Source organism: Piliocolobus tephrosceles, chromosome 20, assembly GCF_002776525.5.
Source record: "Piliocolobus tephrosceles isolate RC106 chromosome 20, ASM277652v3, whole genome shotgun sequence".
Lineage (NCBI taxonomy): Eukaryota > Metazoa > Chordata > Mammalia > Primates > Cercopithecidae > Piliocolobus > Piliocolobus tephrosceles.
The window spans coordinates 30059707-30076604 of record NC_045453.1 but is presented as its reverse complement, the minus strand read 5'-3'; the positions used below and the strand labels follow the sequence as shown (position 1 = coordinate 30076604).

At 38.4% G+C, this 16898-nt stretch overlaps 1 protein-coding gene across 2 annotated transcripts; it reads right to left on the bottom strand.

Moving 5' to 3' along the window:
• Nucleotides 1–793: 793 nt before the first annotated feature.
• Nucleotides 794–16000, bottom strand: SPO11 (SPO11 initiator of meiotic double stranded breaks). Of its 2 annotated transcripts, XM_023231997.2 has the most exons (13): nt 15777–16000; nt 13156–13269; nt 11830–11918; nt 11356–11422; nt 11014–11122; nt 10585–10671; nt 9947–9983; nt 9477–9586; nt 6732–6831; nt 6104–6141; nt 4949–5025; nt 1942–2053; nt 799–1447 (listed from the first exon to the last, which is right to left on the bottom strand). In XM_023231997.2, exons 1-13 carry the CDS (start codon nt 15905–15907, stop codon nt 1328–1330), a joined length of 1191 nt encoding a protein of 396 aa, XP_023087765.1. In that variant the 5' UTR covers nt 15908–16000; the 3' UTR covers nt 799–1327. The 2 variants fall into 2 exon arrangements, with proteins under 2 accessions (XP_023087766.1, XP_023087765.1); XM_023231998.2 differs by lacking the exon at nt 13156–13269 and having other exon boundaries at nt 794–1447; nt 15777–15966.
• Nucleotides 16001–16898: the final 898 nt, after the last annotated feature.

Below are 16898 nucleotides of genomic sequence, written 5' to 3'. Positions count from 1 at the left end.
CGCATAGCAAGTGCTATGTATGTATTTTCCTTTATCATTATATTACCTTATTTGGTCCTTACTACATACAACCTCTTGGGCAGGCCCAGCCTCTCAGGTGTACAACCTGTGCAGTCACCCAGGACCCCAGGCTAAGAAGGGCCTGTACTTGGTTTAATTCTCTGCTGCTATCATCTTGAAATTCTGAATAAAAAGGGATCCCACATTTACATTTTGCATTGAGACCCACATTTTCTTGAGGTAAGTAGTAGTATTGTCCCCTGGTATTATTGTGGCTTTGGACAAATAGCATCCTCAGTGTTCTCACCTGTAAACCATGGTGTAGTGACCGAGTAATTACAAGGTCCTTGGGAGAATTGAATGAGACACTGAATCAGCAGTGATTGGCACATATAAGTTCTCAGAAATGGTATATATTATTATTATTGTTATCATTTCTCTTTATAAAATAACTAACAATATTTCTGTACTTCTATAAATTCTTATTCTTGCTTGCAAGCACAAGAAACTTTCAGTGCAATTAAAGGTTTACTGAAAGCACAGAATAAAATCATAAAACTCATCTCTGGCAAAATTAAGATAGGTTTATGGAGGGAAAAGGTCACATATTTACTGTTGGAGAAGTACCTTATTAAAATCTGAGACTTCTGTAGATCTTAAAACTGAAGAAGTTTTTTGTTCTACAGACCTAGACTAGAGAAGCATTCAAGACCTTGGAGAAACTTGTCAAATAAATAATATTATCAATAAAAAGTAGGCTCAATACAAAATAAAGCAAAACACTGAAGACTATATCAATCCAAATATTTATTCATATCGAATTTTACTAACTTAACAAATGAATTAATGGAGTAAGACCCCTAAGTATAAAGGCAAAGGAAAATGTAAGAAGAAACTACTGGACACCACAGTTCATTTGCAACATCTCAAATTCAGATCATTATGATTTCTGTTACCAGTAAGATACTTTATGCCTTAGCATTAGTTATATCGTAGAAGGTAAATAAAGTATTTTGTAGACTTTGATGACATGTATAAAATATTATTTTTTCAAACATAATTTAAAGGTCAAAATAACATATTCTTTTATAATTTACTTTAGAAGATAGGATAGAAATCTGTCTCTACAGAGGATAGAATAAGGCCTTCTAAAGAAAATTGGAGTACAGCATTTGTTTTGACAAAAAAAAAATAATTAATGGAAAGTTATTTTATTTCACCTTTAAAAATTAAGAATATAATATATGTTCTTTCCACAATAGTATCTGCCAATCAAAACAAAACTAATGAAAAGCCTCTGGCAATCAGAAGTTCTTCTGATTTATTTTTATATCCATCCTCCAAATTTTAATTTGTTAGGTAAGTACACTCTGGAAAGATAATCTGATGATAGGAAAGTCAAAGCTTGAATTTCTGCCTTCATTTTAGAGTCTGCCATTATTTCCATCTGTCAATAAAAGTAAAATATACTCATACCAGAGTTCTTAGCTGCATTTCTGTCAATTCAACAAACTAGTAATCTAGAATTGCTTTATTCTCCAAAACCAGGGACAACAGCCTTAAGGGTCAGCCAGAATATTCTAGAGCTGCTACAGCTAAAAATATCTGGAGTGAGAATACTCTGTATGCTGTCTTCAATAATTAGGGATAGTCTGAATCTTTATGATTTCTTCTTCCTTTTTCTAATCCCACAAACTATGATACAGCCATCTAGAATGTGTATATAACCATGATAAGGATAAAAACAGGCCAGCTGCATTCACTGATCTCATCTATTAGCATTCATATGACTCAATTTCAACAACTATTTACCGCCAAACAACACTTATGTTCGTCATGTCATATAAAATTTCAAGAGGGATATTTTCAAAATACGATGTGAATAGCCACTACTAAAGTAAAAACAAACATGCAACACTTGAATTGTAAAAAGAAACATACTTCTTTTCTCCAAAATGGTTGGCAGGTAACATAAGGTCTCCTCAGGATACTATCAAGTTTCATTTGGTCCCTGTTTGTCAGTGGAATCAAACTATCTTTAGGTACATTTAACCTGGAAAAAAGTAGGTGAAAAAAATCAGTAAAAAAGTGTTTCTGTAACTTGATTGTCATGTATTTTGCCTGTATTTATTGTACTACTTCAAGAAACTCAGAAATAAGAAAATTAGTACAGATCTACCTCTTACATCCAGGATTGAGGGGATCTGTCATGTCTTAGACCAGCAAGTTTTCAAGTTCATAGTGGAAGTTTGTGTTTCCACAGTAAGATTCTAAAGTTTTTGTTTTCCTTCATGTCACACTCGTGGGATGATGACAGGATGACAGGAAGACCGATATTGGTTATTAAACAAATGCCAATAGCACTACCATCATGTATATAGATACCAGGGCAGCTTAATAATATACAGTTAAGCCTCTCAGAGCCTCACACTCTTCTGGCAGTGAGCTCCAATATGCATGGCCAATGGCTGAGATTCACTGAGGGACTTTAGGTTCCATTGAGTATTTAATTCTTCATAATTCATTGAAGATTCTGGGCCATGGAAATTAGTCTCTCACTTTTATCACTTTACACACACACACACACACAAACACTCTCACTTTTATCACTTTACACACACACACACACAAACACATTCTTACCTATCTAGTTTTAATTTGAAAAACATGGAATATAACTTTATCATGGTATGTGTTTTGAAAATAGAACATGAGAGGTCCTGGATTTATGGAGTGGTCTACCTTTTGAAGTCACAAATCCTAGATTTCCCAGGAGAGTCTTTTTCAATGTGTCCATAATTATGACCATTTGCCAGGGGCAGCTCTTGGATAGGGGCGACAATTTGATTGAAACGGAGGCCTAGAGGATTTCCCTTGCAGCCCGCTTCTGTAGCTACCATAGTGTTTTTCCTTTGATCGTATATTCATTTGGAATGGCTTTTTAGTGCACTGATAGAATTTATGAGATGCAGCTAGAGTTTCTTGAAGCCATTCACCTTAATAATTATCAGATCATATGTCTTGAATTTGTGTTAAAATTGTTTTTATACAAACAGATCACCCCCAAGGGATTTTGACCATGACACACATACACTAAATTGAACACGTTAATTCACTGGAGTGTAAATATTCAAAAATAAAAAATGAAATGTTTCCCCTTGGACCTTCATTTTATAGAAAGTGGCTGATCACCCAAAACCTGTTCACATTCCATATTTAGGAAACAAGCACCTGTTATCAAGGATTGCTCACCACTTAAAGAAATCCAATAAACATGTTTAAATTCATTCTTACTGACCAATTACAACAATAAGAAAACATTTTAAAATATCACATTAGCAGAGGTGAAAAAAAATGTTAATGCAGTAAGCTGAGGGACAGGTGGACTCTTACTCTTCAGAGAAAGCAAGATACTTAATCTACCCAGATAGCGGTCAAGCCCTGATTACCGGGATCCTCTCTGACCCACCAGTTCTTCTGGGAATTCAGCCTGAGGGACTAATTAAGGATGTGGGTAGAGATTTAGTCACAAGAGACTCCATCAAAGCACTACCTATCAGAACAGAGATTTGGAAACCACCTAAATGGCTATGAGGGAATGGCTGAATAAACACTAGCTCATCTAGAATTAAAACTCAGCAACAAAAGACGCTAAAATAAGAAATGTACTTTATTGACATGGAAAAGTGATCACATTGTGTTGTGTTTTAAAAAAAGCAGATTACAAAATAACAGAGTATGATCTCAGTTTTGTGAAAAAGTTATGGCTATGCACAGAAAAAAAAATTACAAAGGCTGCTGATCTGTAGGTGATATTTAACTTGTTACTTAATTTTTTTCTATAATGAACATATATAGTAAACTTGCCAAACTTGAGGTTCCCAAATTTTAACAATCTTAAAATGATATTTCTTTAGAAGTTAAAAATTTAAATCTATGACAAAATTGACTCATATGGCAAATGATGTTGTCAATGGTTACAATTTAATTGGATTTCCTGTATTGTATTATTATTTTTTATTTTTTTGGAGACAGAGTCTCGCTCTATCACCCAGGCTGGAGTGCAGTGGCGCCATTGTGGCTCACCACAACTGCCGTCTCCTAGGTTCAAGCAATTCTTGTGCCTCAGCCTTCCCAGTAGCTGGGATTACAGGCATGCACCACCACACCTGGCTAATGTTTGTATTTTTAGTAGAGACAGGGCTTGTCATGTTGCCCTGGCTGGTCTCAAACTCCTGGCCTCAAGCAATCCACCCACCTTGGCCTCTCAAAGTGCTGGGATTACAGGCGTTAGCCACCATGTGCCCGGCCTACAATGTATTGTACTTTTAAGTACAAACGATGTATAAAATGTCTTCACCATAAGAGTAAAACAAAAACAGTTTTTAGCTAGCTGAAAGTGTAACACATTAACCAAATTCATGTGTTAAGTATTTTAGTAGTTGAAACAGAAACATTAATGAATTTAATTCATAATTATATAATCATAAGTCATTGTGGACAATATAAATAAAAAACATTAAGAGCTTTTCCTTGTAGTGACTTTTTAGGCTTATTGTTACATATGACAATGAATTGTCATTTTAAATATCCTAGTTCTGGGCCGGGCGCGGTGGCTCAAGCCTGTAATCCCAGCACTTTGGGAGGCCGAGATGGGCAGATCACGAGGTCAGGAGATCGAGACCATCCTGGCTAACATGTTGAAACCCCGTCTCTACTAAAAAAATACAAAAAAACTAGCCGGACGACGTGGCGGGCGCCTGTAGTCCCAGCTACTCAGGAGGCTGAGGCAGGAGAATGGTGTAAGCCCAGGAGGCAGAGCTTGCAGTGAGCTGAGATCCGGCCACTGCACTCCAGCCCGGGCGACAGAGCCAGACTCCGTCTCAAACAAACAAACAAACAAACAAACAAACAAACAAAATATCCTAGTTCTGCTATACTATCTAACCTTTTCAGATCAGAAGGGAGAAGACCAAGCCATCTGATAGCTGGAACTGTGAGATGATGAGCTTCAAAAGACATAGACTAAAATAAAGAACAAAAGTATATTAGGTGAGGCTAAATTGCAGAAAACTAGCATTCTTGTTTTTCAGTCACATTTTTCACTTATTAAGAAGGACAAGTACTAAAGCTGGCTTCACATGCCCAGGGCCCACAGAAGTAAGAAAACCATCAGGAGCTATGCTAAGCTGGGCTTTTAGTGAAGGTGTTAAAACTTTCTGGGTTAAGTGCGGTGGCTCATGCCTGTAATCCCAGCACTTTGGGAGACCAAGGCAGGAGGATGGCTTGAGCTCAAAAGTCCAAGTTTGCAGTGAGCTGTCACTGTACCACCACACTCCAGCCTGGGTGACAGAGTGAGACCCTGTCTTAAAACAGCAACAAAAGAACAACAACAACAACTTCTATGTAGTGTTTCTGTATTAATTTTCTAAAGCAAACTATAAATAAAGCTCTCTGATCTACATTTCTTATTGTTCATGATTCCCCATCTTACACCCTGCTCCACCATCCTTTTCATCTGCTATAAATTTTGCCATGCATCACAATCCCTTGGAGGATCCCACCCCTAGAGATTTTGGCTCAGTAGTTCTGGATGGGGACTGAGATTTGCATTTCTAAGAATATTCCAGATGATGCTGATGCTGCTGGCTTTGGGCCACACTGTGAGGCCACTGGTATATGGTAATTGTAGACACTGGCGGTGACATTTATTGTTTCCATTTCTCCTTATAGTGGGAGAAAAGGGATTAGAAAAGTCAGAATTCAAGGCTCTATATAATATTTAGAGTATATTTGGTGATCAGACAGCGTTGTTATTACCCCAGAGCCCCACAGTGCCTTCAGTATGCCAAGAGAGTACAGGATAATAATGCCACTTGCCCATAGCTAATCCCACTCTGTCATCTGTGGTTGCACTGGTCATACTGGGAGCCGGAGTCACAGCCACCGACACACAGATTGCTCCTAGAATAGGATACTAGGCCCTCTGGTACACTTTGGGTACTCTCAGCCTACTTGGGGGTGATTAGTAAATGCAGAAATCACCTCAGTGAATATAAAATATCTAAATAATAAAAAAGGAAAACTGCTTTTCTATACTTACCATAGATCCATACTTATAGATGCACATTATTTCTATGCCTGTTAAAAGAAAGTTTACATATTATAGGTTAATTTGCACTCTCAAATTTTATCTACTATCTACAATTTAAATTTTGTGGACATCGCCAGTGAAAAATTTATCGTTCTCAGTTTAATATGGCAAAATAACAATAAATTGTCTCAAATAATTATAGACCTAATTTTAATGTTATCATTTTCTTTTAAAATGTTTGATAAAAGTGTCCTGAGAGTAGAAAACACAACTACAGGCTGGGCACGGTGGCTCACACCTGTAATCCCAGCACTTTGGGAGGCCGAGGTGGGCAGAGTACCTGAGGTCAGGAGTTCGAGACCAGCCTGGCCAACATGGTGAAACCCCATCTCTACTAAAACTACAAAAAATTAGCCAGGCATGGTGGCATGTGCCTGTAGTTCCAGCTACTCAGGAGGCTGAGGCAGGGGAATCACTTGAACCTGGGAGGCAGAGGTTGCAGTGAGCTGAGATCGCGCCATTGCGCTCCAGCCTGGGTGACAGAGCAGGATTCAATCTCAAAAAAAAAAAAGAAAAACACAACTAAAAATATGATTTAGTTATGACTATTGTTATAAATAGTCCAATGATAAATTACCATGTGGATCAGCATCTACAAGAGTGAAAACAGGAACATGAAACGTATCCCAGAGTTTCTTGACTAAAAGTCTTGTGTTTAGATCAGGAACTCCCTTTCCCTAAAAGCAAGATGAAAATTAAGAATTTTAACTTCAGTAGAATAAAATGGTTACAAGTACACTCTTACTAATAATTTAAAAGTTAGGCTGGACACAGTGGTTCACGCCTGTAATCCTAGCACATTGGGAGGCCAAGGTGGGGGGATCACCTGAGGTCAAGAGTTTGAGACCAGTCTGGCCAACGTGGTGAAACCCCGTCTCTGCTAAAAATACAAAATTAACCAGGTGTGGTGGTACATGCCTGTAATCCCAGGTACTCAGGAGACTGAGACAGGAGAACCACTTGAACCTACAAGGCAGAAGTTGCAATGAGCTGAGATCACGCCATTGCACTCCAGCCTGGGCAAAAAGGGTGAAACTCTATCTCAAAATACTACTACTAATAATAATAATTTAAAAATTACAGGTTATGCTCATACAATGGTTAGTACTCTGCATGTGGCCATAGCAACCCTGGTTCATATCTGAGCCACAGCACCAAAAAAAAAAAAAAAAAAAAAAAAGGTTATATCTTCCTACCTTGGATTTCAGGTGCTGAAAGACTGGTGTTGACTGTGAAAAAAATTGTACATTATATACAAACAGAGTGAAGGACTGGGATTTATGCCAGTCCTAGGAAATGATCCTAAGGAAATATTTCAGCAAAAACAGAAATAATAAACACCTTACATATTTAAAGATGCTCACTGAAGTGTTATTTAAAATGGCAAAAACTAACATAAATAGCCAAAATATCTAACAACAGGGATGTGGAGAGGCAGCATAGTGCAGTGGTGATCTGCACCAGTTGCGGGGCCAGGTAGCCTGAGCTCGCATCTCAGCTCTGCCACTTCTTAGCAGCATGAACATGAATGAGTAACAAAACCACTCTGTGGTTTGGGGCTCTGTGACAACATATGAGATTATTATAGGATTATTTAGGGTTTAATAAAACTTAACTGGGCCGGGCGCGGTGGCTCAAGCCTGTAATCCCAGCACTTTGGGAGGCCGAGATGGGCGGATCACGAGGTCAGGAGATCGAGACCATCCTGGCTAATACGGTGAAACCCCGTCTCTATTAGAAAATACAAAAAACTAGCCGGGCGACGAGGCGGGCACCTGTAGTCCCAGCTACTCGGGAGGCTGAGACAGGAGAATGGCGTGAACCCGGGAGGCGGAGCTTGCAGTGAGCTGAGATCCGGCCACTGCACTCCAGCCTGGGTGGCAGAGCAAGACTCTGTCTCAAAAAAAAAAAAAAAAAAAAAACTTAACTGGTGGGATAATATTATGAAGTCATTAAAATAATAATTATGTAGAAAAGTAAATTGAAGAGTGTTACAACAATGTTAGAGAAAAGCAGAAAACCAAATGAAACAGGGAGCAGAGGAAGAGCGCAGAGTAGCCCTAGAGATTCAGAATGGGCTTTGGGTTACTGCTGCGAGTTTGAATTCCCTCTCTGCCCATCATCAGTGGTGTGATGTGGGCAAGTTTCTTAGTCTCTTTAGGCCATGGCTTTATCTATAAAATCAGCATAAATATGCCTGTCACACCGAGTGATGGCATTATAGTAACATGGAGTTCAACTATTCAAATCCAGTCCTGGTTTTGAATAGCCATCCAGATGTGGTAAAAATACCTTCCTGCATTCCAGTACCCCATTATTAAGGTGACGATGATGTTAGTACCTACCTCCTAAGGCCGTTGAGAGCCTTTACAAGTTGATATGTGATAAACACCAGTAAATGTGAACTCCCACTACGTCAAGTGCTTAGCAGGGCTCCCAGCTCATCATGGGTACTTAGTGTATTTTCACAATGTTCTTTGGGAAAAATAATAGCACATGAACACAGTAGAGGAGTCAAATAGTATTAAACGACCTGGTGGAAAATGGCTCTTCTGAATATGGCCTTCGAGTCCCAGCCCCTTCTTGAGAGGCGTTTGTGAGGGATGTTTATGGAGGCAGCGAGGAGCGCTGCCCTGGAGAGGAGGTGGAATGGAGTCTTAGGAGGGCTGACCATTTCCACAGAGGCATCCGGATTTAGAGCAGAAGTATCAGACAAAACCAAAAGTTTGTGAACTGGCGAGGAGGGAAATGACAAGTCTCGTGTGGCAGGGAATCAGTTAGGTAGAGTGAGAGATAATTGAAGTGGGGGCCTGTCTGGAGGCTACCAGGTGGTTGTCTTGTGTCAGAATGAAAGGGGAAGGATTAAGGGGAAAGGGCTGAAATGAAAGAGATTCCCAAGGCCAATTCAAAAGGACTTGGTGACCATGGGATGTGAGCACTAAGTCAAACTGACTGACGTGTGAACCTCATTGCAGTATCTGCATTGATAGCCACAGGACAAGTGGCAGGAACACTCAGCTCTTCAAGGAAGAAAGCTTTTGAGTGTGGTTTTAGAAACATGAACTTATCAAGGTTACAGCGCTCTATGATCATGCCATGGTACTTTGGCCTGGGCAACAGAGCGAGACCCTGTCTCTATTAAAAAAAAAAAAAGAACTTGAGGTGACAGCCAGCTTTGAGGATGTTTAAATAAATGCCTTGGAAATTTCTGTTCTATGATCCCAAAGGATGCATTATATTGAAAACAGGACATTGTGTAGATAATATTGTAAATCCTCTTACTATATTAGTATTGGAATTATAGTAAAGTTAGATAATATACCGTAATCATGATGCATGGAGACAATTTGTTGCAAAAGTTGTCATCTAGGAGCCGCTGAAATGTTGCATCTTTTTCTACAATTAATACAAACTTTGCATCTGTAACTAAATCTGTGAAGTTAAGGCTGATAATTTGAAAGCAAGAGTATTTCAGTTTAATCACCAACTAAATTAAGGTGCCATATAGATAATTCAAAAGCAGCTATAGATACATTTTATACCTTCAAACATAGATACATGTTTGTACCTTCAAACATATAAACATATCTATTCATATATTCAGATGTCTGTCTCTTCCACTAGATGGTGAGCTCCTAAAAGAGTCCTAAAGAAAGGACCATGGTGTGTTCATCTTGACTGCTATAGGGTCTAAGTTGTTCCTTACACATTATGAAGGCTTGGCTTACCAAAGGAATGAATGAATGAATGAACATTCCAAAAGTTTAAATAGTTTTCCCACTTAAAGGATACTCCGAATTCCTTGAATATTAGATGGCACAGCAACAGCCTTTAAAAAAAAACAAACAAACAAAAGAAAAACAGTTTTTATCTCACATAAAAAGCAAAAAACCGCATTTTTTAGTTTATCACAAAGCCCTCTGTTTTTATTTTTCTTTGACCATACCAGTCATCAGAGACTTATTCCTCTGTGAAAAAAATAGTAGAAAACAGCTTTACCCCTCAGTGAGAAAACCGGCATATGACTCACAGCAATTCTCCCAACAGGGGTACTGACTTTAGTATTGTGGACTCTCTATCTAAGCCCAGCAAATAGTTTAGTATTAAAAATACCGCTTTCAGAACCAGAACATTTAATGAAGATTACTAAATAACCACGCTAAAATGATCAAGCTACACTTTATCTGAAAATAATGGTGTATTTTTAAAGAGTTGTATATGTATGCTTATTTCAATCTGACATTTGACAATTAGCATATTTTGAAACTATGTAATGTACAGTACCGTAAAGCATATTCCTATTCATCTTTCAGTTTTATTTTGAAATCTTAAGCTCTAGGTTACATAACAAAGCAAGAAATACAATTAGGCTTCAAAACTGAAGGAGCTAAAAGAGTTAAAGCTGTGAAAACATCGATGATGCTTCTTACTGTCGCACCACAGGTACAATTCACTTTGGTGCCATCTTCCTCGATATACCTTAAGTTGCCAGCAATTAAACCTTTTGATGTAGATAACTGCAAAAAATAATAGACATATTTGAAACCTGTTTCACGAATATGTTTTACGCTATTAAGTCACTCCTCGTGTTCATCTACTAAATTATTGGTATTTTCACTTGGGTTGAAATTTAAGAGACAAAAGAGAAAATATGTAAAGGTATTTAGGAATTAAAAATATTTGGTAATTCATCAGTTTGGTCCATTCACCCAAAGGAATATATTGAGAATCTATTATTTAAATTTATAGTGAGAAAAATGTAGCATCAAATAATATCAAGGCTATATTATGTTTTAAAATTATGTTTTATGCAAGCATTTTGTTTTAAAATAAAATGTTTTATATTTGGTACTACTTACTATATGCAGACTCCTCCTTGACACTTTTAACATACAAGAAATGTCATTGATAATATTGTCCACAACAGTCTGGTTGCCAAAGAGTTGGCTGTCAGTGTAATATATGTCTCTGTGAAAATTTAAAATACACATTGTTAATTAACCATATTCTCTTTGAATATGACAAGTATTAGAGTGTTAACCGAAGAAAGCTTTAACTGGATGAAAACACAACATGTAAAAAAAGTAAATTATGAGCCATAGTTTAGTCTTATGTAACTTTTCAAAGTATATAATAAAAGTTAATCCAAGTAATTCTCACATTACATTTTAAAGAGTAATTTACTAGAACAATATATTTACCTTTTGGTTGCATAAGTGTTGCTCTGTACTAACTTATAAATCATGGACAATATTTTAAGGATTAGAGCTGGAAAATAAGATTCAATAAATAAGTTGCTCATCATTTCTCTTATTGATTCAAAAGATACTGCTATCAAGGATTTTAACTTAACTTTAGTTAACATTTAAAAAATTATCTTTCCAAAATGGGAGGGTTAAGTACAGAACAGTTACCTGAGGAATCAGTTAAAATTAATTGCTCTATGGACAGCAAAAGAGGATGACTTTGCACTGAACCATATACCTTGAAAAGTATGTTTATGTTGATAACCTACTTCCGTAGTTGTTGACAATGAAAAATTCTAGAAATTTATTTTATGTACAAAAGTGGTCTATTAAAACAAGTAAAATTATTTAACTTGGAACAAATAAAATTAAGAAGATAACAAAATTTATTTATCCTTTATTACCAAAAGCTAAGAACAATTAACTTACCAAATTTTTTAACTGACTTTGGTGAATCACTTTTGATCTTTCTTGTGGTGCAATGGGATACCATCTGAAGACCTACAGAATCTTCAAACCTGTCGTTTATGTTTAAAGCAAAGGAATAAAGTGAAAAGGACAACTTCTAAACACCAAACAATATATACTTATGGTCTTTAAAACCCACACTTCTTCTCAATTTAAGCACTGAAGCTTAGGATCAACTGGTTTGAAAGCATAGGTCATTCCAGGTGATAACTAGGAAATTAGATTTGTGACATACAGAGTCACCAAGATAAACCATTTAACATAAATGAGCTAATACCTTTGATTAGGGGGTGTGGGAGTGTGTTTGTGTGTGTGTGCATACTTTTTTCCTGGGAAGACATTTTTAGTGTATGTAAAATGTTTTCAAATACTTCACAATTAGTACTTTACTCATTTTAATAATCTACTCATTTAATAATTTTACTCAATTTAATAAGCTTTGAAATGTTTCATTTCTGGTTTACCTGCAAAATTACTTTACATAAAATAGCAATTTTATTAGGTTGTTAAGCTGAACTGCCAAACTTCCCCTAAAGGTGGCAGAAGGCACCAGGTGGATATGTCAGGTGTAAGCTGCTTCAAAGCTAGGTAAAATCCATCTTTCAAAACATGACTGAAAAGTATACAGCTTATATTACTTATATAGATCATAAAACAATAGTGAGGAAGGAGACTCAAAATTCCTTTCATTTTGTTTCTGTACCTCTTACAAAATATGAGAGGCTGAAAAAAACCTGTATAACCAGGTTCAATAATTCTTATAAAGCTGTTTGCTGATTTTACCCTTTTTGGACACATGACTTAGCAGGGTTAGAAGGTCTGTCAGGAGAAAGCCTTAAATGTGCTATATGTTCAGGATACTTTTATTTTGGTCTGGTATCAGGATTGGTTATACTTCCCGTGAGCAAGTGGTTTGCTTTTGTGGTATATATGAGAATTGCACCCATGACATCTCCCCCTCTGTCTGCTAGAAAGCATAGCTCCAAGTTTAGTGTCTATTTTTAGAAAAATTATGAGACTTTATCACATGCATTTGGAATTCTAACATCTTCTGGTGCTCCATTCTGTTGGTGCTAGCATTGTTTCCCCTTTGCCTCATCTTTCACACCTACTTCTAGTTTACATCATCTCTCTGTATGGTATGTATTATGTAAACTTCCTAAATCCTTTTTTTTGGCAAGGTAATGGCAATAAAATTAAAAAAAAAAAAGACCAGAACTCTAACTCAAATAATTCAAATAATGACATAGATACTGCATTTAAAAAATAAAAATGCAAAATGCCTACTTTATGTTTTCCCAGCTTGATCTGTTGTCTATCGTGAATGCAGGTGCTTCGTTTCTTGCCAAGCTTGTGATTATGTCTTGGATAATATTTTCTATAGATACAAGAACCTCAGAACTGAAACAAACACAGCATGATTCCATCTTAATCATACATTTTGACTTTATAATATGTAATATTTTCCCAGATCAATATTAAAGTAACTTTTTATTTTATTCTTTTTTAAGACTAGGGATTGAGAAGGGATTTTTTAAAAAAGAGAAAGACTAGGTAATCCATGTCAATAATTATCTCTCCCATTAAACCTTTACTACTGCATTAAAGCAACTGTATTTACAAATAAATTTCATTTGCTTGTAATTTTACTTCTCAAGCAATTACCAATTGAAGGTCTTCCTTTTACATTAATGACTAAATTTACAACTATATTTTTATCTACACTTCATATTAACCTACCGTAATCTAGCTGAACTTTAATACAAACTTGACATACTACTGATAAATATTTTAATTAAAAAGTGATACAATATTGGCTTTGAATTTCTTTCCCAAAAATGCAATGCAAAAATTTCAAAAGAAACACCTTTTGTGGTCGCACATTACCCTAGTTAATCTCAAGCCTTAAAATCGGCTCTTCTGAAATTTAGTGATACAAAACAGAAATTTAATTACTACCCTGGAAAGAATAAATCGTGAGGCCGGGCGCGGTGGCTTACGCCTGTAATCCCAGCACATTGGGAGGCCGAGGCAGGCAGATCACGAGGTTAGGAGATTGAGACCATCCTCGCTAACACGGTGAAACCCTGTCTCTACTAAAAATACACACACACACACACACACACACACACACACACAAGCTGGGCGTGGTGGCGGACGCCTGTAGTCCCAGCTACTCAGGAGGCTGAGGCAGGAGAATGGCGTGAACCCCGGGAGGCGGAGCTTGCAGTGAGCCGAGATTGCGCCACTGCACTCCAGCCTGGGCCATAGAGCAAGACTCCGTCTCAAAAAAAAAAAAAAAAAAGAAGAAGAAAAAAGAATAAAGTGTGAGTTCTGCAACAAACGGTGACTTGGCAGCGATTACGCCACTCTACAGCAAAATGCGAAGACTAAGCCCAGTTTTCTGTCAGCTGACTGTTAATTTCACAAGCCATCAGCTTCAAAAAATGTTGTTATAAACACCATTAGCTTATTGTCTAGGAAGAGAAATCAAATGCATTCTAGAAAACAGGCAAAATGTTGAGAGCTTTAATTTCCACAGGAACTTCAGAGTTTTTACTGAAAACTTGTGTATTAGAAAATGAATTTTAAAACTTTTAGTCTATTCTAATATTGGGAGGTAACAACTGACCCAAATACTCATTTTTCCTAGTTTGGTGAAAAAAAGTGTTGCAGGATAATACTGTAACCAACTTTAAGATACAATCAGATTCATCCACGTCTGCGCTATTAACAGGGGACTTGCCACTCTCCTTTTCCCTCACTCTCCTAAGTTCTCCCTCAAACTAAATTCTTTGGCAAAAATTGGTTTGCTTGTAGGTTTTTCAGATTTTTTGGTGGTTGGTTTGGGCTTAAAAATAAAAGGCTGAAAAACTTTGCTGAGCAATCAACCAAGAAAGCAGGTCAAGGAAACAAAACAAAGTATTTTTAAGTGAAAGTGGTCAATCACGTAACCATGTTTTCCGTTGTTAATTCCAACATGGGTAGCTGGAGGGTTCCTGTAATTTTTTTTATTTATTTTATTTTATTTTATATTTTATTTTATTTTACTTTTTATTTTTATTTTATTTTGAGAGGGAGCCTCGCTCTGTCCCCCAGGCTGGAGTGCAGTGGCCGGATCTCAGCTCACTGCAAGCTCCGCCTCCCCGGTTCACGGCATTCACCTGCCTCAGCCTCCCAAGTAGCTGGGACTACAGGCGCCAGCCACCTCGTCCGGCTAGTTTTTTGTATTTTTTTAGTAGAGATGGGGTTTCACCATTTTAGCCAGGATGGTCTCGATCTCCCGACCTCGTGATCCGCCCGTCTCGGCCTCCCAAAGTGCTGGGATTACAGGCTTGAGCCACCGCGCCCGGCCCCTGTAATTGATTTTAAATACATCATTTAAAATATATACTTAGTCTTCACTTACAAAACAATAAAACATGTTGTCTTATTATAAACCACTTAAAATGGGTTGATGTCCTTGTTAATTCTGAGAAAACCATTCGCTTACTGAGAGAAGACATACAACACTCATTTTCTTTCTCAAACAAAACAAAAAAACCTTAAAATTTAACCTAAAATTTTATCTGAAAAAACGTTTAAAAAATACAAAGCTAACTGTACCCCAAACTCCCCAACCTATAAAGGATCTTTAGGAAATCTTCCAACCCAGCTGCAGAGAGCCTCCTGGAACATTCTAGAAGGGAACATCCTGGAAGCCACAGAAGAGGGGTTTTCTTTTTGAGTTCAAAATAAGGGTTCAAAGCAGGTGGCGGGTACTTAGGAAGGATTTTTTGGGGGGTTCCAGGCTGGCCCTCCAAGGGGTGCCTCCTCAGCCTCAACACTAGGCGGCAGCCCGGCCCCGGGAAGAACGCCCGACTTCTCTACAGAGTGGCTGCCTCGCGCCTCAGCACCAGCTCCTGTACCTGGAGGCCAGGCGGCTTCCCCCACTGGGGGGCTCCTGGCCACCTCTCCTCAGGGCAGCCAGCAGGGACTCCCTGTGTCGGTCTAAAACCTCGAAGAACGAGGCCTCGGGCCCCATAGGTGCAAAGGCCATTAGAGTGGTGGGCTTCCGGAAGCTCCAGAAGCCCCTGTCCCAGGCTCCGCCTTTGGGGCGTGGCTGCGTGCCTTTCCCGCGCGTTCTGAGCGGCCAGCGCGTGCGCATGTCCGACACCCAGAGGACGGGCTGGACAGGCCTTTGCGTAGTGCAGGGCGTGGAGTGCGCAAGCGCAGGGCTCTCAGGCACAGTTCCCACCTGCGAGGCCCTGAGGCGGGCGCCTCCCTGAGCTTGGGTCGTGCAGACGTCGGCTCCGCGTGGCTGAGCTGAGAGATGTTTGTGTGGCCTGCTGTGGATATTGGACCCAGAGTCCCTTGAGATGATTTAATTATTTTGGGGGTGGGCTGTTTAGGGACAGCAATATCAGCGATTTTTCGTTAAAACACATAACGATGAAGATCCAACTGTATGGGATAACAGCTCTCGGCACTGGGTTCAGCTGTGATTGAGGCAAGTGCCATCTCTGTCCTTACTAACGTTTCATAGCAGTTGAATGCCTCCAAAGCCCTTTGCACTCAGGTCCCTCTTCTAATTCCCTTAAGAACCCCAGGAAGTTCCTAATGTGTCATCCTAATTTTGCAGGAGCCAGGAAAGGTCTGCCCCAGACAGGCCTGGGTTAAAATCCCTGCCCTCCCACTCTGTAGGGCAGACCAATTTAGCAAATGAAAATACAGGGCAACCAGTTAAATTAGAATTTCAGATAAACAACAAATACTTTTTTTTTTTAGGTTAACTACGTATCATACAATGTTTGGTATATACTTTCACTAGAAAGTTATTTCATAGCCATGCACAGTGGTGCTCACCTGTAATCCCAGCTACTAGGGAGGCTGAGGCAGGAGGATGGATTTAGAGGCTCCAGGAGTTGGAGGCTGCTGTGCGCTAGGATTGTGCCTGTGAATAGCCATTGTACTCCAGGATGGGCAATACAGGGAGATCCCTTCTCAAAAAAAAAAAAAAATTCTTTTTTTTTTTTTTAAATGGGCTCACA

Excerpts from the sequence above, each read along its gene's own strand:
- SPO11 (XM_023231997.2), bottom strand. The coding sequence starts at position 15,907 with ATGGCCTTTGCACCTATGGGGCCCGAGGCCTCGTTCTTCGAGGTTTTA. Across the intron at positions 11,123-11,355 it reads AACACTTATGCAACCAAAAG|AGACATATATTACACTGACA; the intron begins GTAAATATATTG and ends AAATTTTCACAG. Across the intron at positions 1,448-1,941 it reads AACCATTTTGGAGAAAAGAA|ATGGAAATAATGGCAGACTC; the intron begins GTATGTTTCTTT and ends TTTTATTGACAG.